Here is a 26097-nt window from a genome sequence, read left to right on the forward strand (position 1 = left end):
CGCGTCATGGACAAAAGTAAAACAGTATGTCGGATGTGCCACGCAATGCTCAGTTACATGGGTGGGAACTAGTGCTTTAGCGCAGTTAGCTCGTTAACGTGTTGACGCTGTCCAGCCCCAGGCACGGATAGCTCGTTAACGGAGATTTGCCGTGTTGTGGCGTTAATGTCATTTCAGATTAACGCTGACAGCACTAGTGGGAACACAATGAATATGACTACACATTTACGTCGACATCATCCTAGTGCAAAGACAAGTGGAAGCAGACAAAAACAACAAGCACGCATGCTACAAACTTTACCCGAGTCATCTAGACAGCCGTTAGCACATGATTCTCCTTATGGGGACCTGATATGTTTAATATGCTGCTGAGAATATAGCCCAGAAGAAGCGTATAGTATAGCTTTTATTTTGGAAAGAGCCATTTCTCTGTAATAAACTCTCTTTTCCAAAGATGAGTGATTTCTCGATCAGATAGATAAAAAAATTTTATTACTTTGTTGTTTCAGCAATATTAAATTTAAAAACTGTACTTTTAAGTTAAAATATCTATTCATAATTTTAATAAATGACAAATTAAAAAAGCATGAACATTTTTTTGTATCGAAAAAAAATTGAATCGTGACACCAAAGTATCGAACCGAACCGTGAATTTTGTGTATCGTTGCACCCCTAATTATTATGTACTATTTCAAACAATATTTTTACAATCATCGATCTGTGTGCTCCTAATAATGATGATCTGGCTTTTTTAAATACAGTTTTCTATCAGAGACTGAAAATGGAAAATGTGACATCATTTCCGGGGTAAAACTGCAAAGAATTGTAGGTACGAGTGGCAAGCGGTAGTAGCGCACGCAGGCTTTCACATGAAAACATTCACACAGCGATAAAAAGAAACACAAAAAATGGCAAGAAGCTGTTGTATTATTAACTGCAATAGCCGGTTGCATGACAGCCACGGGAAGCCGACGGCTAAAGAGATCGTTTTTTATCGGATTACGTCGTGGAAGAGAAATTGTTCAAGCCGTGTTTCCGAAGTAACAAAGAGCTGACGGATGGCCTGGATTGCAGCAATTCGAAGACCAAATATAACGTTCCAGAACACTCCAGCTTACAGGTTAGTCTGATCCAAGCAGTTCCACAAAGGTACGTCTTCTGTTGTTGTTATTACGTAATTTATCATAACATAATTGTTGATGTAGGTTACAAATAAGTCTTATATTGATTTGAATTGAATTTGTTGCGCTATGCTGCTTTGTTCATTGTGGCTTTGCGGGCTAATATTTGTTGTGTTTTGTAGGAAAACCAGCCTACAAAATGCTGGAATGCGATCCAGACTGGGCACCTCTATCAACCTGGGTCATACCGAGTTTAAAGCTGCTACCACAGCGGGATTTGATCAGTTAAGAGAGAGAGCGATATCAAAACAGCCACGAAAAGTCCCGCATACAGTGGGGCAAAAAAGTATTTAGTCAGCCACCGATTGTGCAAGTTCCCCCACCTAAAATGATGACAGAGGTCAGTAATTTGCACCAGAGGTACACTTCAACTGTGAGAGACAGAATGTGAAAAAAAAAAAATCCATGAATCCACATGGTAGGATTTGTAAAGAATTTATTCGTAAATCAGGGTGGAAAATAAGTATTTGGTCAATAACAAAAATACAACTCAATACTTTGTAACATAACCTTTGTTGGCAATAACAGAGGTCAAACGTTTACTATAGGTCTTTACCAGGTTTGCACACACAGTAGCTGGTATTTTGGCCCATTCCTCCATGCAGATCTTCTCGAGAGCAGTGATGTTTTGGGGCTGTCGCCGAGCAACACGGACTTTCAACTCCCGTCACAGATTTTCTATGGGGTTGAGGTCTGGAGACTGGCTAGGCCACTCCAGGACTTTCAAATGCTTCTTACGGAGCCACTCCTTTGTTGCCCGGGCGGTGTGTTGTGGATCATTGTCATATTGGAAGACCCAGCCTCGTTTCATCTTCAAAGTTCTCACTGATGGAAGGAGGTTTTGGCTCAAAATCTCACGATACATGGCCCCATTCATTCTGTCCTTAACACGGATCAGTCGTCCTGTCCCCTTGGCAGAAAAACAGCCCCATAGCATGATGTTTCCACCCCCATGCTTCACAGTAGGTATGGTGTTCTTGGGATGCAACTCAGTATTCTTCTTCCTCCAAACACGACGAGTTGAGTTTATACCAAAAAGTTCTACTTTGGTTTCATCTGACCACATGACATTCTCCCAATCCTCTGCTGTATCATCCATGTGCTCTCTGGCAAACTTCAGACGGGCCTGGACATGCACTGGCTTCAGCAGTGGAACACGTCTGGCACTGCGGGATTTGATTCCCTGCCGTTGTAGTGTGTTACTGATGGTGACCTTTGTTACTTTGGTCCCAGCTCTCTGCAGGTCATTCACCAGGTCCCCCCGTGTGGTTCTGGGATCTTTGCTCACCGTTCTCATGATCATTTTGACCCCACGGGATGAGATCTTGCGTGGAGCCCCAGATCGAGGGAGATTATCAGTGGTCTTGTATGTCTTCCATTTTCTGATGATTGCTCCCACAGTTGATTTTTTCACACCAAGCTGCTTGCCTATTGTAGATTCACTCTTCCCAGTCTGGTGCAGGTCTACAATACTTTTCCTGGTGTCCTTCGAAAGCTCTTTGGTCTTGGCCATGGCGGCGTTTGGAGTCTGACTGTTTGAGGCTGTGGACAGGTGTCTTTTATACAGATGATGAGTTCAAACAGGTGCCATTCATACAGGTAACGAGTGGGGGACAGAAAAGCTTCTTACAGAAGACGTTACAGATCTGTGAGAGCCAGAGATTTTCCTTGTTTGAGGTGACCAAATACTTATTTTCCACCCTAATTTACGAATAAATTCTTTACAAATCCTACCATGTGAATTCATGGATTTGTTTTCACATTCTGTCTCTCACAGTTGAAGTATACCTCTGGTGCAAATTACTGACCTCTGTCATCATTTTAAGTGGGGGAACTTGCACAATCGGTGGCTGACTAAATACTTTTTTGCCCCACTGTATATGTGCCCAAGTGTTGTATTGAAGCAATCAAGTGATGAACAACTGTTTTCCAGTATGTTGTTTTGCAGTATTGTTGTGTTTTTGTTTTTTTTGTTTTTGTTGTTGCATTGTTGATTTGTTTTTCACCAAAGCAGCTAATAAAGCACAATGAAATACAATTTTGCGTCTTTCTTGTGAGATTCTATAATAGAATGAAACAATAATGCCAGTTATAAATAAAGACAATAATTGAATGAATTATGAAACTCATTTTTTTCTATTAGATCCGAAAATGTTGTGTAATACTACAACCTGAAATGACAAATAGATTGCGTTGGCCTGTGAAGGAAATAAAGAAAAAAAAATCTAACAACAGCTGTGAAATGGAATAGTCCAAATCACCAAAGTAAACTGGGCGGGGCTTGTTGCAGGGATCTGAAGTTACTAAACATTTTGTGAGTGTATGCACTCACGCTTAGGACCATATAATAATAAATATGTGTGTGATGAAAGTTGGGCAGCACGCTAACATCCTTACTCCACTCTGTATGCTCGTATGGGTCTAACACTTTCACGCCTTTGATTTTTTTTCCTCGTACTTTTTTTTTGTCTTTTCATCAAGTCTGTCTTTGTAAGGACCTGCCGTGTTCTCCGTCGTTTTGTACATAACTGTTTTTGGGGCAAATAAAATGCAAGTAGAGGTTAAAACCGCAGAATTAATGATTATCGGTGCTGGAAATACTAGCGCTTGATGCAGTGTTTTGATTTTGTTGCTACTGGTACCTACAATGCAATGCGCGAAAGTCACGTGACCTTACTGCAAACTCGTATTAAACCCTTTGAGCGCTCCAGTAATTCAGCTAATATAGCACATTTACAGTCTGCCCGAATAATACATGAATATATGGAAGATTTTAGTGTTTGTGATGTCTGGAGACTCAGAAATGAAGCAAACAGGAATTATACTTTTCTTCTTTCTTTTTTTTTTTTTAAAGTAAAGTGTGCGTGTTAGTCCCCATAGGGAAATAGTTCCTCTGCATTTAACCCATTCACCCAGTGAAGCAGTGGGCAGCCACCAATGCAGCGCCCGGGGAGCAGCGTGTAGGGACGGCACCTTGCTCAGGGGTACCTCAGGGTAGCCGTTCAGTGGAGTCGAACCCCTGACCTTCCGATCATGGGGCCACCACTCTACCTACTGAGCTATCCCTTCTGTATATCAATCTTTTTCAGGAATATTTTTTTTTCATAGGAGTAATTCTATCATTGAAAAAACAACTTCTAGAATACACCCTATTACAATAAGTGAGCATGCACCCATATCCTTAACTTATAAGATAAGCGATAAGATAAGACTTTATTGATCCTGCAGTGGAGGAATTAATGCATTACCGCAGCTCAGGTAAAGATAGCAGAATTGATCCCATTTTAAATCATCTCATAAAGTTTAATATCACCCTTTTAATGGATTCAGAATTTGATAAATTTATAAGGGAAGAGTGGAAAGTGGAACAGAAAGTAGAACACGATATTGAGGGAAAAAATAAATATCTAACAAGCAGATATGCAACAAATCCAATCAAACAAACATGGAAAGAACTGCAAAATGTTAAATTACAACTAGACAGTGTTGGGGAGTAATGGAATACATGTACCGGCTTTAGGTATTTAAAATACAAAATATGAGTAACCATATTCCATTGCAGTTGCCGTTTAAAAAGGTGGTATTCAGAGTACTGTTACTTTGTTGAAATAAAGGGATTACACAGTGGTCTTTTCCTGTTTAATATGTTAGGCTATGCCCTCTCTATTTTTGGTAATTCCACGCCGGTGGAAACCCAAACAAAACACACATTAAGAGGCTCTAATGCCTGTGTCTCATGACGTGAAGAAATATTTTTAAAAATTGTTATTCAGAAAATTATTTAATATGAAGGCAATAGGCAGAGTGTTACAGGCAAAGCCCTAAAGAATGTAGACTCATGGGCAGTGTAGTCCGTGCTGCAGGGAGAGTGGACTGCCATTAGTGATGTGCGGATTGATCTTGAAATATCGATTCCTCCGATACCAGTCATTTATGTTCTAGAACCGATTCTCACATTAAATATCGATATTTTTAGTAATTTAGGGTTAATTTGTAGTTTATCATTAACAGCAACACAGTGGAAAGAAACTATAACATTCGGATTGTCTACATTCAAAGGAACTACTTCCTCTTCCGCCTTTCATAGTCATGTGCAAAATACGGCTGTATAAATGTCTGCAGCCCCTTGGCTCGCGCACTCACAACAATGGCTGAGCGTAATTGTGTGGACGTATTTTACCTCCACAAACAGCTGAGACATGGTTTGCGATACATGTGGCAAAAAAGTGCTCCAAGAGTGAGGTGTTGTGGCCATACTTGCCAACCTTGAGACCTCAGAATTAGGGAGACATTCAAAAGGGCTGTTGGGGGGAGGGGGGGTGATAAATACATTTTACAGTGTTGATTTATCGGATAAAATACGTTAAATGTCACCGTTATTATTAGCCGGCCTGGAAACAGCGGGGGGTGTCCAAATTCAGAGGCTGCTTCCACCTGAGGACCCGCCCTTCGCGGTCTAAAGAAAGCCGGGTAGTAAGTCACGAGCTCCCTCGGTGGAGTGAAACAACCGCCTGCTCCTTGCCATCTAAAATATAACCGGGCGCTGGCGTAAACTCTCGACCGTCTCACACTTTCTTTAATTAGTTTTCTGTTTGATGTTTATTCAGCTGTGTGAAAACCCCGGAGGAACCCTCCTGAGGGATTAATAAAGTTAAATTTAATTTAATCTAATCTAATAACTTTAATCTCAGCCAATCCGATTTACTCACGAACAAATAAAACACTGAAAAAGCCAACCAATAACATTTTTAAGTTATCAAAGTGACTTATATTTCATGTTTAACCCGAGTAGTGAAAGACCGCGGGGGTTTGAAAACAATGTGTCGATCGGCTCAGATATTTGAAGTTTACACAGCTACATTCTCACCTGAAAACATGTTAAAAGTTGTTTGTTTTTTTTGCGACCCAGAACGAGAAATAAGAGTAATATTAAAACTAAGTAGCTGCTGCCATTGTTGGAAACTGGAATTAGCTCGGCCGCGCTCCGTGAGAGACGTCTGTCTTGCCCTAGCAGCACCTGTCCCTCTCCTCCTCTTCAGTTCGTCTCAACATACGCTCGTCATATTCTGTGATATGATTTACTCTAAGGTGTTTGACAAGGTTAGTGATGTTGCCACAACCATACATGCCAACCCTCCCGATCTTTCTGGGAGAATCCCGGAGCCACCATTCTCCCGAATTTCCACCCTTTAGTGCTGCAGGCAGGCAGGTGTTCAAATAGCGCACAACTTCAGTTTTGTTATTTCTATATGATGAACTCTGCATTATTAAGTGATAAGAACAAGTAATCCGATGTCGTGTAATCATTATGACGCTATAATTTGAGATACACTAAATAAAATATGTTTTTGCATAAAGTATCGGTATCGGATCAGTATCATCGATACCACCCTGAATATTACTTGGGATCGGATCGGAAAGGAAATCAGTGGTATCGCACATCACTAACTGCCATACCCGTTATGTGTCTGTGAGGGAGAGGAGGGAGAAAAAGGAGAGTCGAACAGTACGAGTTGTCACCGAGCAGAAACAGGAGATGAAAGCATGTAAATATAATAATAACCACTGCAGCCAAAGTAAGTTTAAGTAAGCTATTAAGACTCGACTGTACACCGTGTTCGCGTTTTCCTCTGAAACAATAAGTTCTGTTGGAGCAGCCTTTCAACACCTCTCTCTGTCTCTCACTAGCAAAGTTGACCCAGACAACAAAGTAAAGCTGGTTTTTGGCTACAAGCCCGACAGGAACCCAACGTATTAGCCAGAGGTCCCTTTACTACGGTTTGGGGCGCGGACCTGTTTTATATACGCACGGAATAGTTTTTTATATGAGATCGCTGCAAAAAGTGCAGCCTTACCTTAAGATATATTAAGATTTAAAATTCTAGTTGGTATTGGTATGGCGAGTATCCTTCAGTAATAGTAATAAATCACACAGCAACATTCATGTGGTTGTAAAAAGCTTGATAACATATTAAGTAATCCAAAGTATTCCGTTATGTTTGGGAGCATGTATTCTGTAATGGAATACATTTTAAAAGTGACCTTCCCAACACTGCAACTAGATTACATTTTATCACAAAAAACAGAATCTCTTCGACAGTGAATGCAACAATACTGGGACGGTATTACTACTACTTTTACCGTTATTTCTATTCTGCTGAAAATAAACCTAATCACCTCTATCTGCCAGGGACTTACACTGTGCTCTAAACCAAATGCCTAATGGCAAGGCACCAGGCCTGGATGGATTCCCTGCTGAATTTCTGAAACATTTCTGGTCCGTGTTATCTCCACTATTCTTCATAACTGGCACAGAAATAAAAACAAAAAAACTAAAACAACAGTCTAATCCCTCCCCATATGAAAACGGCAGCAATAAAATAGTTACTAAAAACAGAAAACGACGCTACCAGCCTTTGTCACTAATTAATACCGACATTAAAGTTATTCCTAAAGCACTTTCATCTAGATTAGAAACAGTTCTGCCCTCAATAAATCATAATGACCACACAGGATTCATCAAAGGCTCACATGTCAAAAAATGTTTTAGTACGACTTTGGTAAGCTACGGAGCTGCACCGCTTGATGGATTGTCGGAGCATTACGGCTACCGAGGAGCCTCGCGTAGTAATACGCACTGTGCTTCAACGTAATATTACCGTATTATGTGTGTATAAGCACCATAAATGGCACCTGAAGCGGATTTCAAACTCCAGGCTGTCAGTCACGCAGTAGAAGTTGGGAACAGAGCTGTACAACAGGCAGGGAAAAAAATCCATGCTCCTTTTGAAGGAAAGTTTAAAATGAAGAAACAAACGTCCGGAGGCAATTATTACAGTTAAACTAAACTTAAAATACCTTTAGTTATTCCGAACTTCTCGTAACTCGCACATACTTTCATATCCTTACAGCACATACAGAAAATGTTCAGAACAAAATAAAAGTAAAGTATTTAAAATAGTAAAAGCGGAAGGAAAAGGAGCCCAAAAACTGAAACCGAAATACAAGAGGACCCGTCTGAACCGATAACAGCTGCCTGCACGTGACACACAAATAAACAGATCGTCTGTAAACACACAGCACATGAACTTCACTTAGTGGGGACATTTGTCAGCTTTTTTTTTCTCTGAATGACCAAATCAGAGGTCAAAGGTTAGTGGCTCACTCGTTTTCCTCTCCCTGCTCTCCTATTGACTGACAGACTCACTTTATGAAGGACCACGGGGTCGATGCCACTTCACAGACTGCAAACATCAGACCAGGTACTGTACTCTGACTCTGTCTTACTCTCATAACAGGGATGTTTTCCTCTTCTTCAGAGCTGAACTGTTAAATTTTACCTGTGGTTAGAGGTCGGTATGGTTAACAGAAAATCTGCAGGGGCTGAATGGATTAAGGCTGTTTGTTAATAAGTTTTTAAAGTGTTCATTATTGTTCCTATTGTTGTTTTAGAGTTTAAACAGATGCGCTGATTGGTTGGTTTATTTGAGAATTCAGAAGGTAGAGAAGAGGAAGTGGACACAATAAAAGCAAAAACAAGTCACAGGCTTTATTTTGCTAATAGGTGCCAAACACATGTATTATTATTGTTCTTTTGCCTGTAACGTGATGATTTGTTAAATCTCCCCGATGTTTCTGTGTGATACAGATAAGGAGCTGAATGTCTAAAGTGACTAAAACCTTTGCACAGTACTGAACTTTCACCAGCAGAGCCACCTCTGACTTTATGAGTCCAACAATAAACTGGAGTCATGGCAGTACTGGTCCTTTGAGTCACAGAGGGTGTATAAAAGATTTACAGCTGGCTAAAAAATAATGATAATATCAAAAATAACAAAGCTAGCTGGCTATTAATTTTTTTCTGCCTTTGCAAAAGAAGTGAGTCTGTGAAAGATTTTTTGCTGGGGGAACTAGATGCTCATCCTGATGTTGTTTCTGCTGAGTCCATTTATAGCTGCTGCACACACACACACACGCACACACACACAGAGAGAAACTTGCCATCGTGCTGCTGCGCTGTTAATCTGCATTGCACCAGAAGCTGGCTGTGTGGTAAGCATTTCGATTACAAAGTGCTGCAGAGGAAGCAGAGGTGATGTATGAAACAGCTTTATGTAGGACAGGTGGCTTTCCACCAGCTTCTTCAGAAAGATGATTCAGAGGAACAGGGCGTGTGACTGGCTGTTTTACACAATTAGTGCTGAGTTAAATAATTGTGCAAGTTTTAACTTTTATTCCTGAAAAGAATTGTTTTTTGATGCTTTTTTACTTTATATACTATTTTTTATTACTTAATTGTCAATTAATTACATAAAATTTGAACTTTTTAATCTTTTAGGAAAGTCAGTAACAGAAACTCTCCATGTTGATATATTTGTCTTTATAAAATGAGAAAGATGATGTGGCAGCTCAAACAGATTGATTCCTGTTTTAATGCCTTAACTCAAACTGTGTTGCCTTCTCAGTACTGCTAAGAGGTTAATCTACTTTGTTTGTGTTTCAGTTTTTTTGGCCCTGTCTTTTAAAATCCAGAGAAAAAGGAAAAACAAGTACACAGGAAAGAACTATTAATAAAACCAGATCCTGGTCACTGAATGATTGAAAATTTTTAGGTCTCAACAGACTTGTAATGTTTTTACTTCTAGCAGACATGATAACAATCCCAGATCTGATCAGGAAGAAGAGGGATGGAGGACAGTTAAGTGATGACGAGATCAAAGCCTTCATCCAGGCCGTTAAAGAGAAAACCATTCAGGACTCTCAGACAGGTACAAACCATCTGACATGCATTCACATTTCCTCCTTTGCATCTTTAACGTCTCCCACTCTTTGTATTTAAGGGGCCATGCTGATGGCTATTTGGCTGAATGGGATGGTCTCCGCCGAGATTAAGGCCCTGACCCGAGAGATGATGTCATCGGGAGAAGTGATGGAATGGCCCGATGAGTGGAAAAATTTCATGGTGGACAAACACTCGACTGGCGGGGTGGGAGATAAAGTCAGTCTGGTGTTAGCGCCAGCGCTAGCTGCCTGCGGCTGTAAGGTATAGACTTTAACGATGAAATCTGATTGGTTAAAACGTTAAAGTGAACCCATTCTGTTCATGCCCAGCTGGACTGCGCTAAATTTACATGATTAATATTATTTTAGACTGGGACACAGTGCAGCCCCCTGGTTCTGTTTAAGCTCCTCCCCTTTTAAACAAACTTCTTGTGATTTGTTACCCCACATTAGTAGAAGGTGATTTACTTGGGTGGGTGTGTCTTCCTTTTCTCAAAATGTGAGATTACCATATTAGGAATATTAATTCAGTCCATGTCCACAGGTTCCTATGATCAGTGGGCGGGGCTTGGCTCATACAGGAGGAACTCTTGATAAACTGGAATCAATTCCAGGATTCAAGGTGGAGCAATCAAGAGAGCAGGTGAAGCAATCTGTTCTGGCTCACATATATTTACATATAGTTTTAAAAATTAATAGTTTTAACTTTTAATAAATGTCAGCAAAATGTTACTCTGGGGGGAAAACACACTGAAGCACTTTGCGCACCCCCTGGTGGGCCATGAGGGTACTGCATGTGATTCACAAGAGCTCAATTACAATAAATATACTTAAAAATCTTTTTTTTTATATCAAATATTTTTGATTTTATGAGGTAAATAACCACTGGTCCACTGGAGTGGGCGGTTCAATTTGCCAACTACCAATGAGAGCCAAGGATACTGTTGGCTCACATAACAGAGTTGCCAGGCAACTAGACCCTGGAACAAGTGAATAACTTCCTGTGTCGCCTCTTTAGGCTCACGTGAGGATCATTGATTAAGTTATATTAAAAGTTTTAGGCTCTAAAGATTTTCAGATATTAAATTGGGCTCAAGGATGGCATAGACTGTATATAATAGATGGATATAGCCACAGTGACAAACACTAAATACTGCAACACTGCATGCTCATTGGCTCACCTCTTGTCAGTCACATGTCATTGGCGAATGAGGATGAGACTTTTTAAAGTGTCTTTTTTTTTAATTATTCAAGAGTCGAATCTATTGACTGAGACCATTTACTCAAAAGGAAAGAATTTCCTAATAGTCAAAATAAAGTGAGTAAGTCTCTTCTGTTTAACCACCAGAGGAGTCGCCCCCTGCTGGCTCTTAAAAAAAAACTAAACAGATGAAACTATTGACTGTTTGGGGAAACAAGGACACTGACATCTTTACTGAAATTAGTTAATTAATTCCAATGGTAGCTCTTGTGATAAGGGTACAAAAATAACAGAAAATTAAATATTTAAATTCATAAATAAATAAAACTACATACGGATAATAAAGAGTGATAAACACTCAAAGTCATTCTCTGATTCAGCTGTTCTTCTCCAGATCCTGGAGATCCTGGACTCAGTGGGCTGTTGCATTGTGGGTCAGACAGAGACTTTGGTTCCTGCAGATCGAGTCCTGTACGCTCTGCGGGACATCACCAGCACCGTGGACAGTTTACCTCTGGTTACTGGTAAAAACTGGGATTAGTGCTTCAAGAGCCAAAAACCCTTTTTTTGTGTTGTTTTTTTTTTTTTTTTGAGAAATTTAAGCTTTTCCACCCGTGTGTTGCGAGGGTCAGGGGACCCGACACACAGGCGGAAAGGATTTAGACTTTCTTTACTTGATATGTGAGCCCAATCAGCCTTCGGGGGAGGGTCATTTCTACCTGAACATAAGTTTGAGCGGTTATAACATTATGCCCATTTAAACTGATGAAAAGAACCAGATCTTTTGATACCCACATAAAACTGGTGTCCAGCACCTGGCTGGATTTTGCCGTGGATATCCGTGTTTTTTCTAGTCAGCTTACAGCCGTCTGTGCTGTTTCTGCAGGTTCGATCATCTCAAAGAAAGGAGCCGAGTCTCTGTTTGCTCTGGTGCTGGATGTCAAGTTTGGACGAGCTGCTATCTGCAAAGACTTGGAAAGTGCTACAGAACTAGCTCAGATGCTAGTGAGTACAACAACAATTCAAATATTTCACCATAAAGAAGGGGGGGAGGGATGTGAAACATCTGTGCATGGAGTGATGCAGCAACACAACATTGAACCACAGGGGAGATAATATTGGGTTTATTACAGGTTATTTTAATCCAAACTCAGAGGTTTAATTTACAGCGCAGCGTCCAATGCCACAGCCCGTTAATGGCAAAGCTGACCTCAAATTTGGATTTCGCTGTTTATTTTTCTTTCAGGTGGAAGCAGGAAACGGCCTGGGCATATGTACAGCAGCTGTGCTCAGCGGCATGAACAGTACGATCGGTCGATGTGTGGGAAACAGCGTGGAGGTGATCGAATCTCTGGAGACGCTGAAGGGAAACGGACCCGATGACCTGATGGAGCTGGTCACGACTCAGGGTGATGACGTCGCTCAGCAGCTCTCGTCTGTCAGGGTTTGATCACCAAAGTAACAACGTGTCTTATCCGAGGCATTAAAAAGGTCCTGAACCCCAAAGGAACACCACTTTATTAGGAACACCTGTGGCCATTTTATTAGAGACACATACCCTGTGGTCAATTTATTAGGACCACCTGTGGCTCTCTAAATGCAGGAAGCATCTGAACCATTTCAAAGTGGCAACTGTTTTTATTAGCACACCCATGGCCACTTTATTAAGTACAGCTGCGGTCTAATAACGTTGCAGCATCTCTTTTGTGCCACCTGCCTGTTTACCTCTTCTAGCAGCAAGCCAGATAATTTGCAGTGTCGAGTTAACATTAAAGATTATGGATAAATAACATGTATCTTATCTTCATTCTTCTCCTAGCTCTATATAGTTTTAAATATTGCACTCCATACAGATGCCCTCTGATTAAGAAAAAGAAAATTATTATTTTACACGGTATGCAGCCCCTCAGTTTACCTCCCGTCTCTTTAAGGTCCTCCTCCCTAAAAGCCTACTTTGTTCTGACTGATCAGTTTCTGGCAGTCTACCGAGGAGCAGCACCCAATGCTTGTGAGCTGTACTGCTTGTATTTTTTGGACTTTGTACCCACAGGAACTACTGCCACATAATTCTTTATCTTTTTTTAAAACTCTGAACTTGTTTAATATTGCAGATCCGCATTAACTTGCTAATGGAGATTTGCCGCATTAATGAGGTTATGGTGTTAATGCTGACAGAACTAATCTAAACCTGTAACTTTCTTTATACATCCATCCATCCATCTTCATCCGCTTTATCCGAGGCCGGGTCGCAGGGGCAGCAGCCTAAGCAAAGAGGCCCAGACCTCCCTCTCCCCAGCCACCTCCTCCAGCTTATCTGGGGGAACTCCAAGGCGTTCACAGGCCAGCCGAGAGATATAATCACTCCAGCGTGTCCTGGGTCTGCCCCGGGGCCTCCTCCCTGTGGGGCATGCCTGGAACACCTCACCCAGGAGGCGCCCAGGGGGCATCCTTGTCAGATGCCCGAACCACCTCAACTGGCTCCTTTCCTTTATACATGAAAATTAAAATTAGAAAACGCAGAACAGCCTCTCCTTTGTGAATATCAGAGACATGACAAGAATCTCATTGTTACCTTTGTTATAGAGTCCTAGTGAATATTACCCTTAGATGAGATAACCCGTTCTATAATGATGATAATAATTTTTTTGCTATAGCTAATAAGAAAAATAGACCACTTGGGTTTAAAATTAAAAAACAAACAAACACTTAATTCTGACAGCTGTAAAAACATCATGGGAATCTAAACCCACTGCATGCACACCTTTACAGACAACAACTTTCTTTAATTTTAGTCTATTTTTAAGTTTATTTAATTTTACACTGGTGTAAAAATTTCCCTTTAGGTACATTTAAAAAAGAAAGCATGATAAATATTTAAAATGTGTTTTGTCTGTGTTTGTAGGCGGCTTGTTGCTCGTGATGACTGGTCTAGTGTCTGACCTATCAGAAGGCAGAAAGCAGATTTCCGAAGCTGTGGTTGGTGGAGCAGCGCTGTCAAAGTTCCAGGCCATGATGGAGGCTCAGGGCGTGAACAGCGACACAGCTCAGCTGTTGTGCTCCACCAACGCAGATTACTACAGCATCCTGAGAAAAGCGAAGCATCAGCTGGAACTGAAGGCTCCTGCAGACGGTAAAGCCAATAAAATGCCTCCATTCACTGTTGATGCATTCAAAGACACACTCAGGAAATATGAACTACCTGCACTTACAAAGAAAATTTATCATGTTTAGGAATCTAAAGAAACTAACAAACACAGCTATCTTTGATGACACGGGAACTTTTATGCTGAAGCGCAGGTTGTTACACAGTTTGTGATTATAGTTACATTTGGGGTTTGTTTTAAGAGAATTTGTTACCAACAGAAATTAGACAAGAACTGCACTGAAAATCAGTGGCAGGAGGTCTGATGTAGAGATGAATCCAAATTTGAACATTTTGGTTTAAATAGTCAATATGAACAAAAAGAGGTACAACAGTGAGGGTCTGCAGCCATCAGTAAAACACGGTGGAGGCTCAGTCATGGTTTGGGGCATTTCAGCCAGTGGCGCTGTGGATGTTGTCAATACTGATGGAAATATGAACACAGAAAAGTACAGTCAGAGTTTGATCCAAAATGTAATCCCAACACATGCACTTGCACATGTGTACTTACATATGTGAGCCCTCGTATTTGATAACATGTATTTTTACTGTGTCTTCCTGCAGGTATCGTTTTGGAGATTGACGGTTTGGTTTTAGCTCAGGTGCTTCACAGATTGGGTGCGGGGCGATCAAAGGCTGGAGAGCCTGTCAATCACAGCGTGGGGGCGGTGCTACTGGTGTCTATAGGTCAGAGGATCACAAAAGGTAAGAGGCTGTTGCTACTGCTGCTGATGGTGTGAGGGACATCCTCCTGATGGAGTCGTGTGTTTTCAGGCGACCCGTGGCTGCGGCTCCATTATGAGGATCTGGCGCTGACCCCAGACCAGAGGAATCACCTCGAGAGCGCCCTGACTGTGGGAGCAGACAAAAAAATACAAACACAACAGAAACACACTTTGGTGGAAAAGATACTACCTGAGAAATACCAGTGATTCTTGAGATAAGGGACAAAACATGTCCGCCAGATAAAACCCAATTTGAGGGTTAAAAATATGCATACAAGACTGACTGAAAGAAAAACCAAGGCAATGTTTATACAACAAAATTATGATTTTGCATTTTTTATACATATAAATTTATTTTAAATGGTACAATACATTACCAGTACCTTAAAAATCCATTGTCCAGAAGCAGGTGTGATAATATTAAAATACAGAAAAAAAATTAAAAGTAATTCAAAATGTAAACATCATGGCTCTCGTCACTAAATATTTAAGTCAATATCTTATATAATATCAAAATATGCAATTGAAAATTTATTTTTACATATTTTTTAAGTGATTAAAATCGTGTCCAGAGTTTTTGTCAACACCATCAGATTTTTTTTAAAAGTACAAAAAAATCAGGAATTATTGTGGTTAGCTTACACTCTGAGGACCCCTTTACCACTTCCTGTTTGATACACATGCCATGAGGTCACTGCTGTGATAAGGTTTTTTTGTTTTTTTATTTCATTTATCGCATACCTTTCTGAGAAAACCCTGTGTCACAACCATAGTGTGTCAACACCAAAGTCGATGAAATGCAAGATTTAAGTATCTTTTTTATAAAAAGCTTAATTTAGGTAGATTGTAGAGGCCATAAGCAAATGATGCAAAACAAGATGGCTTTTGTCAGAAAAACATGTGTTATGAGAGAAAGTAGGGTGTCAACACCATCAGGATTTTTGCCTGACAGTGTTGACCCATTTCCAGTGGTGTTGACAAATGCCACAAAAGTGTCCCATTCACTAATTATATTAAGTTCTTTTAATTAATATTTCAGTCATATTACTTTCTGTGTATTTTACTGATATTTCTGCTTTACAGATGTGTTGAATATTATCGAATTTGCCTTATCTCGAATCTCATTGTTTATGTATACTATGTCTATGAAGCGCCTTGAGGCGACTCTTGTTGTGATTTGGCGCTATATAAATAAAATTGAATTGAAATTGAACTTTATTATTCCTGTAGGAAAATGCTTAGTTCTCTGCATTCAACCCATTCACTCAGTGATGCAGTGGGCAGCTACCAATCGAGGATAGCCGCTGTTTGTTGGATTTGAACACCCAACCTTCCATCATGTGGCATCTACTGAGCTAGCTGTGCCCCAAGAGCTGATCTTTAAGTGATGATGGATGAATCCTGCTTCTGGGCCCAAACTACTCTATTTATTAAGGCTGTTGTGCTTTTAACATGTTTTATTGCTTTTTATCTTGTTCTATTTAATCTGAACAAGCCCCTAAAAACAGTCAGTGATCACTGTCAGCCTAACCATCAGAAACCCTTGCATTACCTTTTATCGAGTGGAAAAAATTTAGCGTCCATCCTCCAGCTTCACTGTGTTTATGTTATGCTAACATAGCTGTGTCACCAGCGATCACGTAGCACATCATTATATACCAGCTAGTCCAACTTCAGTAACCCTTCAGTAACCCTGCAAAAGTCACTGTTGTTTAGTTTTCTGGCTTCATTTATGTTGGAATGTAGGTGGAAACCAGCGAGCTAACTTCTAACTCTGTTAAATTTCATATATTCTGTTTTCATGGATGCCTGGATGTTACACCTGGAAGAGCAGCCACACTGATCATTTTATTAAAGATGAAGGAAAGAAAGAATTTAGACAGTTTGTAACTCTCAGTGATGCCGCAGAGTTCCTTTGACTTTGGGATCTGCAGCGGAGTTTGGACCTGGAAACAGCTAATGACATCAGACTTAAAGACTGGATAGCATCTCTATTGCTTAATACATAATTGTGTTGTGAATATTCATCCTTAATCTGTATAAATGCATAAGGTTCAGAAAAATTATAGTAATTACAAAATGGTACATTTCAGGCTAGAATTGCAAAGGGGAACCTGTCAGAGGAACGAAAGAGGAGGAACAGGGATGATCAAATAAGGAGAAAAAAATTAACAGCCAGCCTGAGTTGAAGAAAGAGTTTCTCATAAAGGAAATGGAAAGATCTAGAAAGAGAGTGAAAGAGGGAAAAATAAAGAACATCGGTGATCTGAAAGGAAGAGAAAAAAGGGAGAAGGGAAGGTTTTGGAAACAAGCAAACACACAACCAGAGTACTTTAGGTATCAAAGAGTAGTAGGCAGCTACTTGCTGGTGAACTATTAAGATGTAGAACTTGACATGTGCAAAAACAGAATTGTTATGATGTGTCTGATATTACATAAGTTGTTAAACTTTAATGGTCATTTTGAAAGAAATAATATTTTGTTTTCTATTAGTGTGTCACCACCGTCAGCACCTTGTCAACTCCATAATATGGATTTCTTTGTTTATTTTTGTCTTTTGAAGAACCGTATATTATCCTCCCTCATGATCTTCCAATAAAAATACGTAATTTTCTCAATGTGTCATTTGCATGCTGCTAAATAGGATTGTTTCTTTTCTGAAAATATGTATGACTGTAACGCTACTAATAAAAAGCCAAAACAATCTTACTTTTAAACATAGTATAATTCGTTTGAAAACATATGTGCATAAACAATAGAACAATATGCTGCTAATAGTCAAAATAGCTGAAACAACCTAAAATATATATTTTTGCATTTGTTTGTGTCTGATGGTGTTGACAAAAACCTTGCACTCCTCCAGCAAAAATATAAATTATTAAAAAATATTACACCTGGGAGATTGTACCAAAACATGGTGAGACAGCCAAAACTTTGTGTAACAATTATATGTAAATATCCATCCATCTATCCATTCACTTCCGCTTATCCTTTTCAGGGTCGCGGGGGGCGCTGGAGCCTATCCCAGCTGTCATAGGGCGAGAGGCGGGGTACACCCTGGACAGGTCGCCACTCTGTCGCAAGGCTAACACACAGGGACAAACAACCGTTCGCACTCACATTCATTTGCACATTCACACCTAGTGACAATTTGGGTTATCCAATTAACCTATCCCCACAAGTAAATATGTAAATATGTTTTTGTTTTGTTTTTTCAAAAAATATATTTTAGAAAATTAAAACCTGTTTTGTCCCTAATCTCAGGAATCACTGATACATATATTAATACTTTTAAGTTGTAGAGTTTAATCTGCCTGTAGGAACAATGTGAATACTGCTCCCATGACCTCACCGTCCGTCCGTCTCTGATGCTGCCGCTTCCTGCTGAGCTGATTAAAAGATCGGCTCCGTGCTCACGACTGCTCATCCTTAAACTTGTTACCTCAGTTTATCTGGTCTTCAGGTGATTTTATCCAGCTGCTTTTAACCATTAAGCTTTCCTCACCATGGCCCTCATGTAAAACTTCAGTATTTATCGATCTGTCACTTCACAGATATCAGTGTTACTCACACCTTTAGTGTTCACGCCATCTTTTCACCATCTATTTCCTCCTCGCTCTCAGATGTGCAACTGATGTAAGGATTCATTTAGAATTGTCATTTTATTGCTGGCTCTGCAGATCTTTCGTTTAAATAAAAATCGCTTCTTGAAGAACTGAATCTTGGTTGTGGCATACTCTATCTCAGAAGCTATTCGATTTTTCTCCTTCTCGAATTTAAGAATCAAATTTCTTTCTCATAAAGTTTTCACTTTTTCCTCTGATCAATATCCTCTGACTAAAAATTATAATTTGTCAAACATTTTTGTTGAGTAAACAAACAAAACAAAAACGCTTTTCTTTTTCAGAACACAACAAATTAAACTTTATTAACAGTCTCACATTGACAAAAAGACTTAGGAGCATAAAAAAGTTCCTCTAACATTTTCATCATCTCACTTCTTTATTTATAAAAAGTACAAACAGAAAACAAGAGCCAGGAGTCAGAGACAGGAAGCAGGCGAGCAAGTTATCAGGATGCTCCGGCTGGTCCCGGATAATTAGCACACCCGCTCCTAAAACAGACTTCCATAAACTTTATTCACACAACAGTCACGCTGTCATCAGGGGTCAAAGGTCAGTGGACGACAGAGTTGAGGGGCTCAGCTCTGATGTTTCCTAAATCCAGAGTGGAGTCCGTCTCCTCATCGATCTCCCCGATCACCGCACTGTAACCAAAACAAGAAAAAAAATGTAACCACGAAAACAAACGAGAGGATTACAAACAAAAACAAACAGGAAGAACAAATAAAAACAGAAAGGAAAACAATAAACAATGATAAACAAACTACATAACAGAACTGTTAACAACAATATTTTTTGTTCATTAAAGTAAAACAACATGTAACAAATCTACATCTATCATGTATGTATGGATCCCCACACATCATTTTCCTTATAGTTTAAGAATAAGAGTCTTTCTCTTGGTTTTCCTTCATAAAAATAATTTTAAACAAACAAAAACAAAACTCTGATAGGGGTATCCGGATCAAATGTGCAACCACAGCATTCATCCTTAAAGCATCACAGAAAAAAACTTTTACATTTTTTTTCTTAACTCTTAATTATTAATTATCCTGTTTTGCAATAATAAATTATATCTTTATAAAATAATAAAATTGGTAAATCATGTTAATCTGATTCTGTAGATTAAAATTTACATTAAGGCCTCACTAATCTTTTGTCTTCAGTATTGATTCATCATCAACAAAGGTCAAACGTGACTTACACGTTGTCACCTCGGACAATGTAGAGTCCCAGCACCACCTGCTCGACCCCCTGACTGGAGCTGAACACTCTCTCGTGACTCTCATCCAGGATCAGGTTGATGGTCTGATCAAAGCCCTTCAGAGTGCCCTGAAAAACAAACAAACTGACATGAACACAACTTACAATAACAAAAAGTTAACATCCAAAATAATTCTGACTTCACTGAATCCCAAATATTGTGAGTGGTGGAGTTCTGATGAGGATGTGTTCAGACTCACCACAATCATCCTGCCGTCCGAGGTGACAATGGCCACGGTACCTGGATCAGCACGAGTTAAAGAAACAGCACCTTTATGGACCAAAACCTCTCTAATATTATTCAGAACCTACAAATAGAAACAATTATCATCACACCAAAATTGAAAGCTATCCCGCCCACCCATTCTGGCCACAAGAGGCGCTTGTAACCTTAGCTTCTGTCTGTTAATGAGCTCCAGCTTTAAAACTGTAGGTTGTATGGTTCCAAAATTTAAAAAAAAAGAAAAAAAAAAAAGCTTAAGATTTTACAATTTTTCAAAGTGGTCCAGATGTGATGAGTCCTGATGAATCAAACTGTGAAATCATTTACAGAACTTCTCTGATCAGCGGGTCCAAATAATATAAACACAGCAATAAAATCACGGGATTTTCCTTCTTGTGAATGTGAAATCTACATTTAAGAAGTCTGAACATGTTTTAACTCAGCTCTGAGCAACCCGTTTCTCACAGACATCTCTGAACTGCCGCTAATTAACAAAACAAGTAAGTATGCAGCTAAGCTAACTAGCATTTTCCCATTCATTCAGAGGGTTTGCACATTAGTGGCTAACGGCGGAAGGATACGGTTAATGTAGCTCTCCAGCGCAGTGGACATCCTAAGTCCCGGGCTCGGTGTCTATTTATCCAGCGGGGTGGTCGACAAATACTTATAGTGGTAGTCCGGTGACAAAATAAAACCGTGCGCACTCGAACAGCAGCAGTAGCAAACGGCTAACAACACACTGGAGCGCAGACTAGAGCAATCAAACACTGAGCATGCACGAGAGCAGAGCGCCGAGCGGAAGCGTCACATCCGGTTTGTGTTAACTCTCAAAAAAGAAAACAGTAAAAACTGCGAAACTTAAAGAAATAAAACAAAAAAGGTGGGAAAATGGGAAATACAAAAGAAAAAAACGTCAAGTTTTCTAGTAAATTTGTCAAGTTTATAAGAGAAAAACAAAATTATGATACAAATTGGTAAACTTACATGATACAAACTATTTTTTTGACTATTTTTTTAATGACTCTAAAACATTAAATATTTATTTTGTCGTTTTTCCACCCTATCCCTTAATTTTTATCTTTAATTATTTTAAATATTTCTTTCCTTCCTATGCTCCATCATAGTTAATAACCACTTTCTGTTTATTTCAATATATTTTCAGAGCCCTCAGATGCTTCTTTGAATAGTAAAAATATTTATGACTCATTTCTGAAATATAAATGATGTGATCCGCAAACAAAATGCCCACCGGAAGTGATGTCATTTCCTGTAACTAGAAAAATACAAACATATTTTTACAGTTATGTGGTCCTCACAGGAAAAGATGGTTAAAAAATTATGACGATTCTAACAAATATAAGCCATTAGCGTAGATTTAACTACCAAACACAATAATGGGCATTTGAAATTAGCTTAACATGGAATAAAACAGTTTTGGGATCTTTTGGATAATTAAGGAAATCTAGTTAATGCTCTCTAAATGCACAACTATTACGTACACTTTAATGTCATTTTGAAAACTTAAAATAGTGGTAACCATGAAGGTGAAGATGTCCAGGCTGAGTGGTAAAATGGTGTTGAGAAACTTTCAGCACAGGAAAGACAGGCAGGTCTGCTTTGCTTTTCTTTCTGTCAAAGACGTAAAATTAAATATGTATTAGGAAAAAAAATCATAAATAAACTTGTGTGTGTTGATGTCAGACAACACACAGAGTCCAGTTCTCCCAGCAGGTCTTCATCTTTATTGTTGCTCAGTAATCGTCCATACAAAGGCGGGTGGAGGAGAGCAGTGGAGCCCGACAGGACAAACAACAGGAACGTCATGCTACCAAAGTATTAAATTTGTACAAAAATACTTTACAACATCCCTGTTCCTTTAAAGAAAAATACAGTTTGGTTGGTTGGTGAAGCTACATGGAAACTAATCTGACCCACTATTTCAAATGGCAGTGCAATGCACGTGTGTGTGTGTGTGTGTGTGTGTGTGTGTGTGTGTGTGTGTGTGTGTGTGTGTGTGTGTGTGTGTGTAGGTAGGTGGATGTCTTGCTGAGGTGAATCACTAGAGTGCAAATCCCTGCAATGTTATACACACATACACACACACACACACATACAGGCTCTAACAAATACACACCCACACACATGGTAATGTTAATACATGCGCACAAACACAGTGTGTATGGCTTTAGGTCTCACTCATCAAACCTTTGTGAAGCCACACCCCTCAGCCGTGTGGCTTGTTCCCATTGGTGGAGCAGTTCTCTTGGCTGAACCTTAAAACACTAACATCTATGTGTTAGCCCTCAATTCAAGGCATTAGCTCTATATTAGCAATGTAAACCATTTCCTTAGACCTTGTTAGTTCCCTTTAATCAACCTGTAACTACTACCTCGGCTAAATGCTAGCTGCAAGCTAAATTATAGTTCATGTTAGTTATGTGCTAACATAAACCACAAATCAGTAGAAGCTGACATAAAACTGACATACTCTCTTGTTAGCAGACATTTTTAGCTCCTTGGTTACCCGTTGTGTTTACCTACCTACAAACCAACCAAGCCCTTGCTATGTTAAGTTGTAACCACACCAGTAAATAAGTGTTGAAAAATTGTACAGCTAACTTACTACCCATGTACTATGTGCAACTAGCCACATGTTATAGTTAGCTCTAATGCTCTGCATCAACTACCACATGCTAAACTGTAGTTCTATTATTTCCCATGTTAGCTTTTTGCTAACAAGAGAAAAACTTTGTTTTGCAAATGTAAGCCCTGTGTTAAAGGTCTGTAAGGGCTGTGCTGGCACTAGCCGTGTGCTAACATAAAAAGTTTAGGTTTGGATAGCTCTTTATTCATATGCTAATTAAATTACTTATACGCTTATTAACTAATAAATATAGCAAGAAATGGGTGTTACACATAGAACAAGAAAATTAGGCTTTCTATGTGTATAGTCATGCGTTATGGTTAGACTAGTCCTATGCTCAATGTCTGCTAGATACATACTAATCATGTGTTAGTAATGTCCTCAGACCAAGTTAGGCTGCTCACTTGTCAGTTGAATTTGATGTGTGGTATATTGCTTTTGCTAAAATTAGAAACCGTGACTTAGTACTAACCATAAGCTAAATAGCTCTGTTATCCCCATGTAAGCTATGCGTTAACATAAGCCAAAAATCTGTAAGAGATCTTCAATGGAGCTGAAATACCCTTATGTTAGCATTGGCTGCATTACGTAAACCCCGTGTTCAACATCTGTTGGTCACATGCTAAAATGTATTTCTGTTATCTGTTATGTTTGCCTAATGCAAATAAGAAAAAAAGTCTTTATTTAACACATTAGCCCAATTTTAAAAATGGGCACAAGTTTTGCTTAACTGTGTCCTGACATACAATAGGATGTTACAATAAATGTTAGCTTTGGCTAGCTGTTTAAATATATGCCAACCAAGTTCTTTCTTTGTGATTAGCTAATAAACATAATAATAAATGGATATCAAACACAGCCAGCCTATGGTCCTTGTGTTATGTCTGTTATGATTACGCTAGCCCTTTGTTTAGTGTCTGCTAGCCATATGATAGCTATGTCCTTAGATCAAGTTAGCTTGCTCAAGTGTCAGTGTAATACCAGTGTTTCAGCCTTTTTCTAGTCAAGATGCTAAAAGACATTAATTAGCTCTACAGCTAACCGTACCTTAGTGAAGTGCAAGGTTTGTGCTAACAATACACAGACTGTGCTAGTACTGGGATAGCTGTGTGCTAACATAAAAAAAATGTTGGTTAAATTTAAGCTTTGGTTAGCTGCTTTTACCCATGTGCTTACAAGTCTCTTGCTATGTTTATTAGCTAGTAAACATAGTTGGGATAGTAGTTTGTACTGTGTTTATAATTATGGGTATGCTCTGCGTCTGCTAGCGTAATGCTAACTACATACTAGGCATTTTCTTGCAAAAAAAACCAAAAAAAAAAAATCCCATCTGAGCTTTTAGAAATTTTTGGGTAGACCAGAACAGCCAATTACAACTATCCACATAGAAACAGCCAATCACAATGCTAATCCAAAGCACAGCAGCAACTATTGGAGTGTTTGGCTCAGGGATGCTGAGGGAGGGTTCTGATTGGCCACTTTAAATAGTGAGTTAAGACTAAGGTGAGAGCAGGAAGATGTTGACATCACTCGAAAATAAACACTCACTCACTCTCTCTCAGACACACACACACACACACACACACACACACACACACACACACACACACACACAGTGTTTACTGTCACAGGTTTCCTGTTTTAACAGGATTTTTTTTCTTTTGTAACATAGTTTTTGTGATTATGAGATGGTGTTTTCAGGGTTTGATGGTTTTTGATGTGAACAGCGATGGGGACTGAACTCTTTTCTTTTTTTTTTTTAATCTATTTTACATATTTTCTGGTTCAGTCACCATGGAAACAAACAAACAAACAGAATTGACAACAGTCAATCAAAAAAAACACACCAATTGATTAGCATAAGAGATCACTGTCACTGGGGCTGGGGAGGGGAAGTCGGGGGAGGGGCATGCGTGGCTTCTTCCTGGAAGCTGATTGGTTGTCTTTGTGTGTAAAAAAAGAACCAATCACAGACAGGCAGGGAAGGAAATGTTTATGTTTCTGATTGGTTCCAGCCAATCAGCTGAATTTTTCAGAACTGCCGTCCATCATCCTGGCTGCCTATTGGTCAGGGGGTAGATTGGGTGGGGCTTGAGGTGGGAGGGGCTTAACTGGCCTTGTGTTTAACGTGTAACATACACACACACAGACACGCACACATACATACACAGTGTGGCCAGTCCAACAGGTGTAAACAGTAGAAAAAGTATTATTGAACTTGCTCAGTGTCATCATCATCATTATTATTATTGACAGCGTGGTTATCGTAACTCTTCCAGCCTGTAGCTCGTCCATGGCACAGAACTAAAATTTTAACAGTAAACCCTTCGTTTCATTTAGGATGCTCCGATCAGTATCAGCTGATCATTAGTGAAAATGCACCGTTTTTTTTTTCCTAAAGGTAAAATTCACAAATAATTATTTAAAAAAACATAATGATATTGTCCTTTATATTATATATAAACAAATTTCTCTAGTTGACATATTAAAGCATATAAAGTAGCTGTTCTGAAGCTTTGGATCCTACCACATGTTCTCCCTTAGAAGATGGAGTGTGCCCAGTGTTGCAGAGGTTCCTTTTTTGTGTTTTTTGTTTTAACTTAGCTTGCCAAAATTTTAAATTAGAAACTGCATAATTAAGAAACATGTTTATAGGAAGTAGCCATTAATAGATGGTTTTCCACAAAATATTTCAAACTGTTACTTTTAATGGGAGGCAATGCATTCCCAAATTCCTAAGAAGATATGGACTATAGGCACTTTTGGACCAAAAAGCATCAAAGATGTATAGCTTTCCAAAATACACTTTCCAGATATACTAAGCTAAGCATGGTTTGCAGATTCTTTTCTATTCAAACTGCCTACATACCAAAGATGGACAATTTATTTTCCCAAGGAGACACATGCTAAACTGGGACTGTTTTGGAGCTGAAATAAGCTGAAATAAGTTCTGCTCAATATTATTTTTTTCTCTTTATAAGTTCATTGGTGCAGAGCTCCACACCAGTCCCAGTTTCTCATGGCCTCCTCCTGGAGCATAGATATGCAGAAGTGATGTAAAAGCTGAATAGCATTAAGTATACATGAAAAATCAAATTACCTTGCCCTCACACAGAGCCAAGGTAAAATTATTTCTCTGTGCTTTGCTCCATTTTTTAATCACTGAGAGTTTTATATACTCAGCTGATGTTACACCCATTTTTATGCAGGCTTTTTAAATGTACTTTTTTGCAATTACCTTCTGCAAATTTTAACCTAAACTCTTTACCACAGTGATTTATGTGTTGAAATGTTTTGAGTTGTGTTCTGTCAAA

The 26097-nt window shown here is 39.2% G+C and overlaps 2 protein-coding genes across 5 annotated transcripts; one reads left to right on the plus strand and one right to left on the minus strand.

The window, feature by feature from the left end:
• The first annotated feature begins 8088 nt into the window (after positions 1-8088).
• On the plus strand, positions 8089-18735 carry tymp (thymidine phosphorylase). Of its 4 annotated transcripts, none has more exons than XM_076875972.1 (10): positions 8089-8443; positions 9827-9949; positions 10022-10224; positions 10507-10605; positions 11558-11687; positions 12050-12168; positions 12410-12572; positions 14066-14293; positions 14870-15010; positions 15080-18735. In XM_076875972.1, exons 1-10 carry the CDS (start codon positions 8392-8394, stop codon positions 15235-15237), a joined length of 1416 nt encoding a protein of 471 aa, XP_076732087.1. In that variant the 5' UTR covers positions 8089-8391; the 3' UTR covers positions 15238-18735. The 4 variants fall into 4 exon arrangements, with proteins under 4 accessions (XP_076732087.1, XP_076732088.1, XP_076732090.1 ...); XM_076875973.1 differs by having other exon boundaries at positions 9830-9949; XM_076875975.1 differs by lacking the exon at positions 8089-8443 and adding an exon at positions 9181-9233 and having other exon boundaries at positions 9830-9949.
• Positions 18736-18924: 189 nt separating this feature from the next.
• On the minus strand, positions 18925-20934 carry lsm8 (LSM8 homolog, U6 small nuclear RNA associated). The gene is made up of 4 exons (XM_004566464.2): positions 20721-20934; positions 20117-20157; positions 19858-19985; positions 18925-19297 (listed from the first exon to the last, which is right to left on the minus strand). Exons 1-4 carry the CDS (start codon positions 20749-20751, stop codon positions 19207-19209), a joined length of 291 nt encoding a protein of 96 aa, XP_004566521.1. The 5' UTR covers positions 20752-20934; the 3' UTR covers positions 18925-19206.
• Positions 20935-26097: the final 5163 nt, after the last annotated feature.

This window comes from Maylandia zebra, linkage group LG17 (genome assembly GCF_041146795.1).
Source record: "Maylandia zebra isolate NMK-2024a linkage group LG17, Mzebra_GT3a, whole genome shotgun sequence".
Lineage (NCBI taxonomy): Eukaryota > Metazoa > Chordata > Actinopteri > Cichliformes > Cichlidae > Maylandia > Maylandia zebra.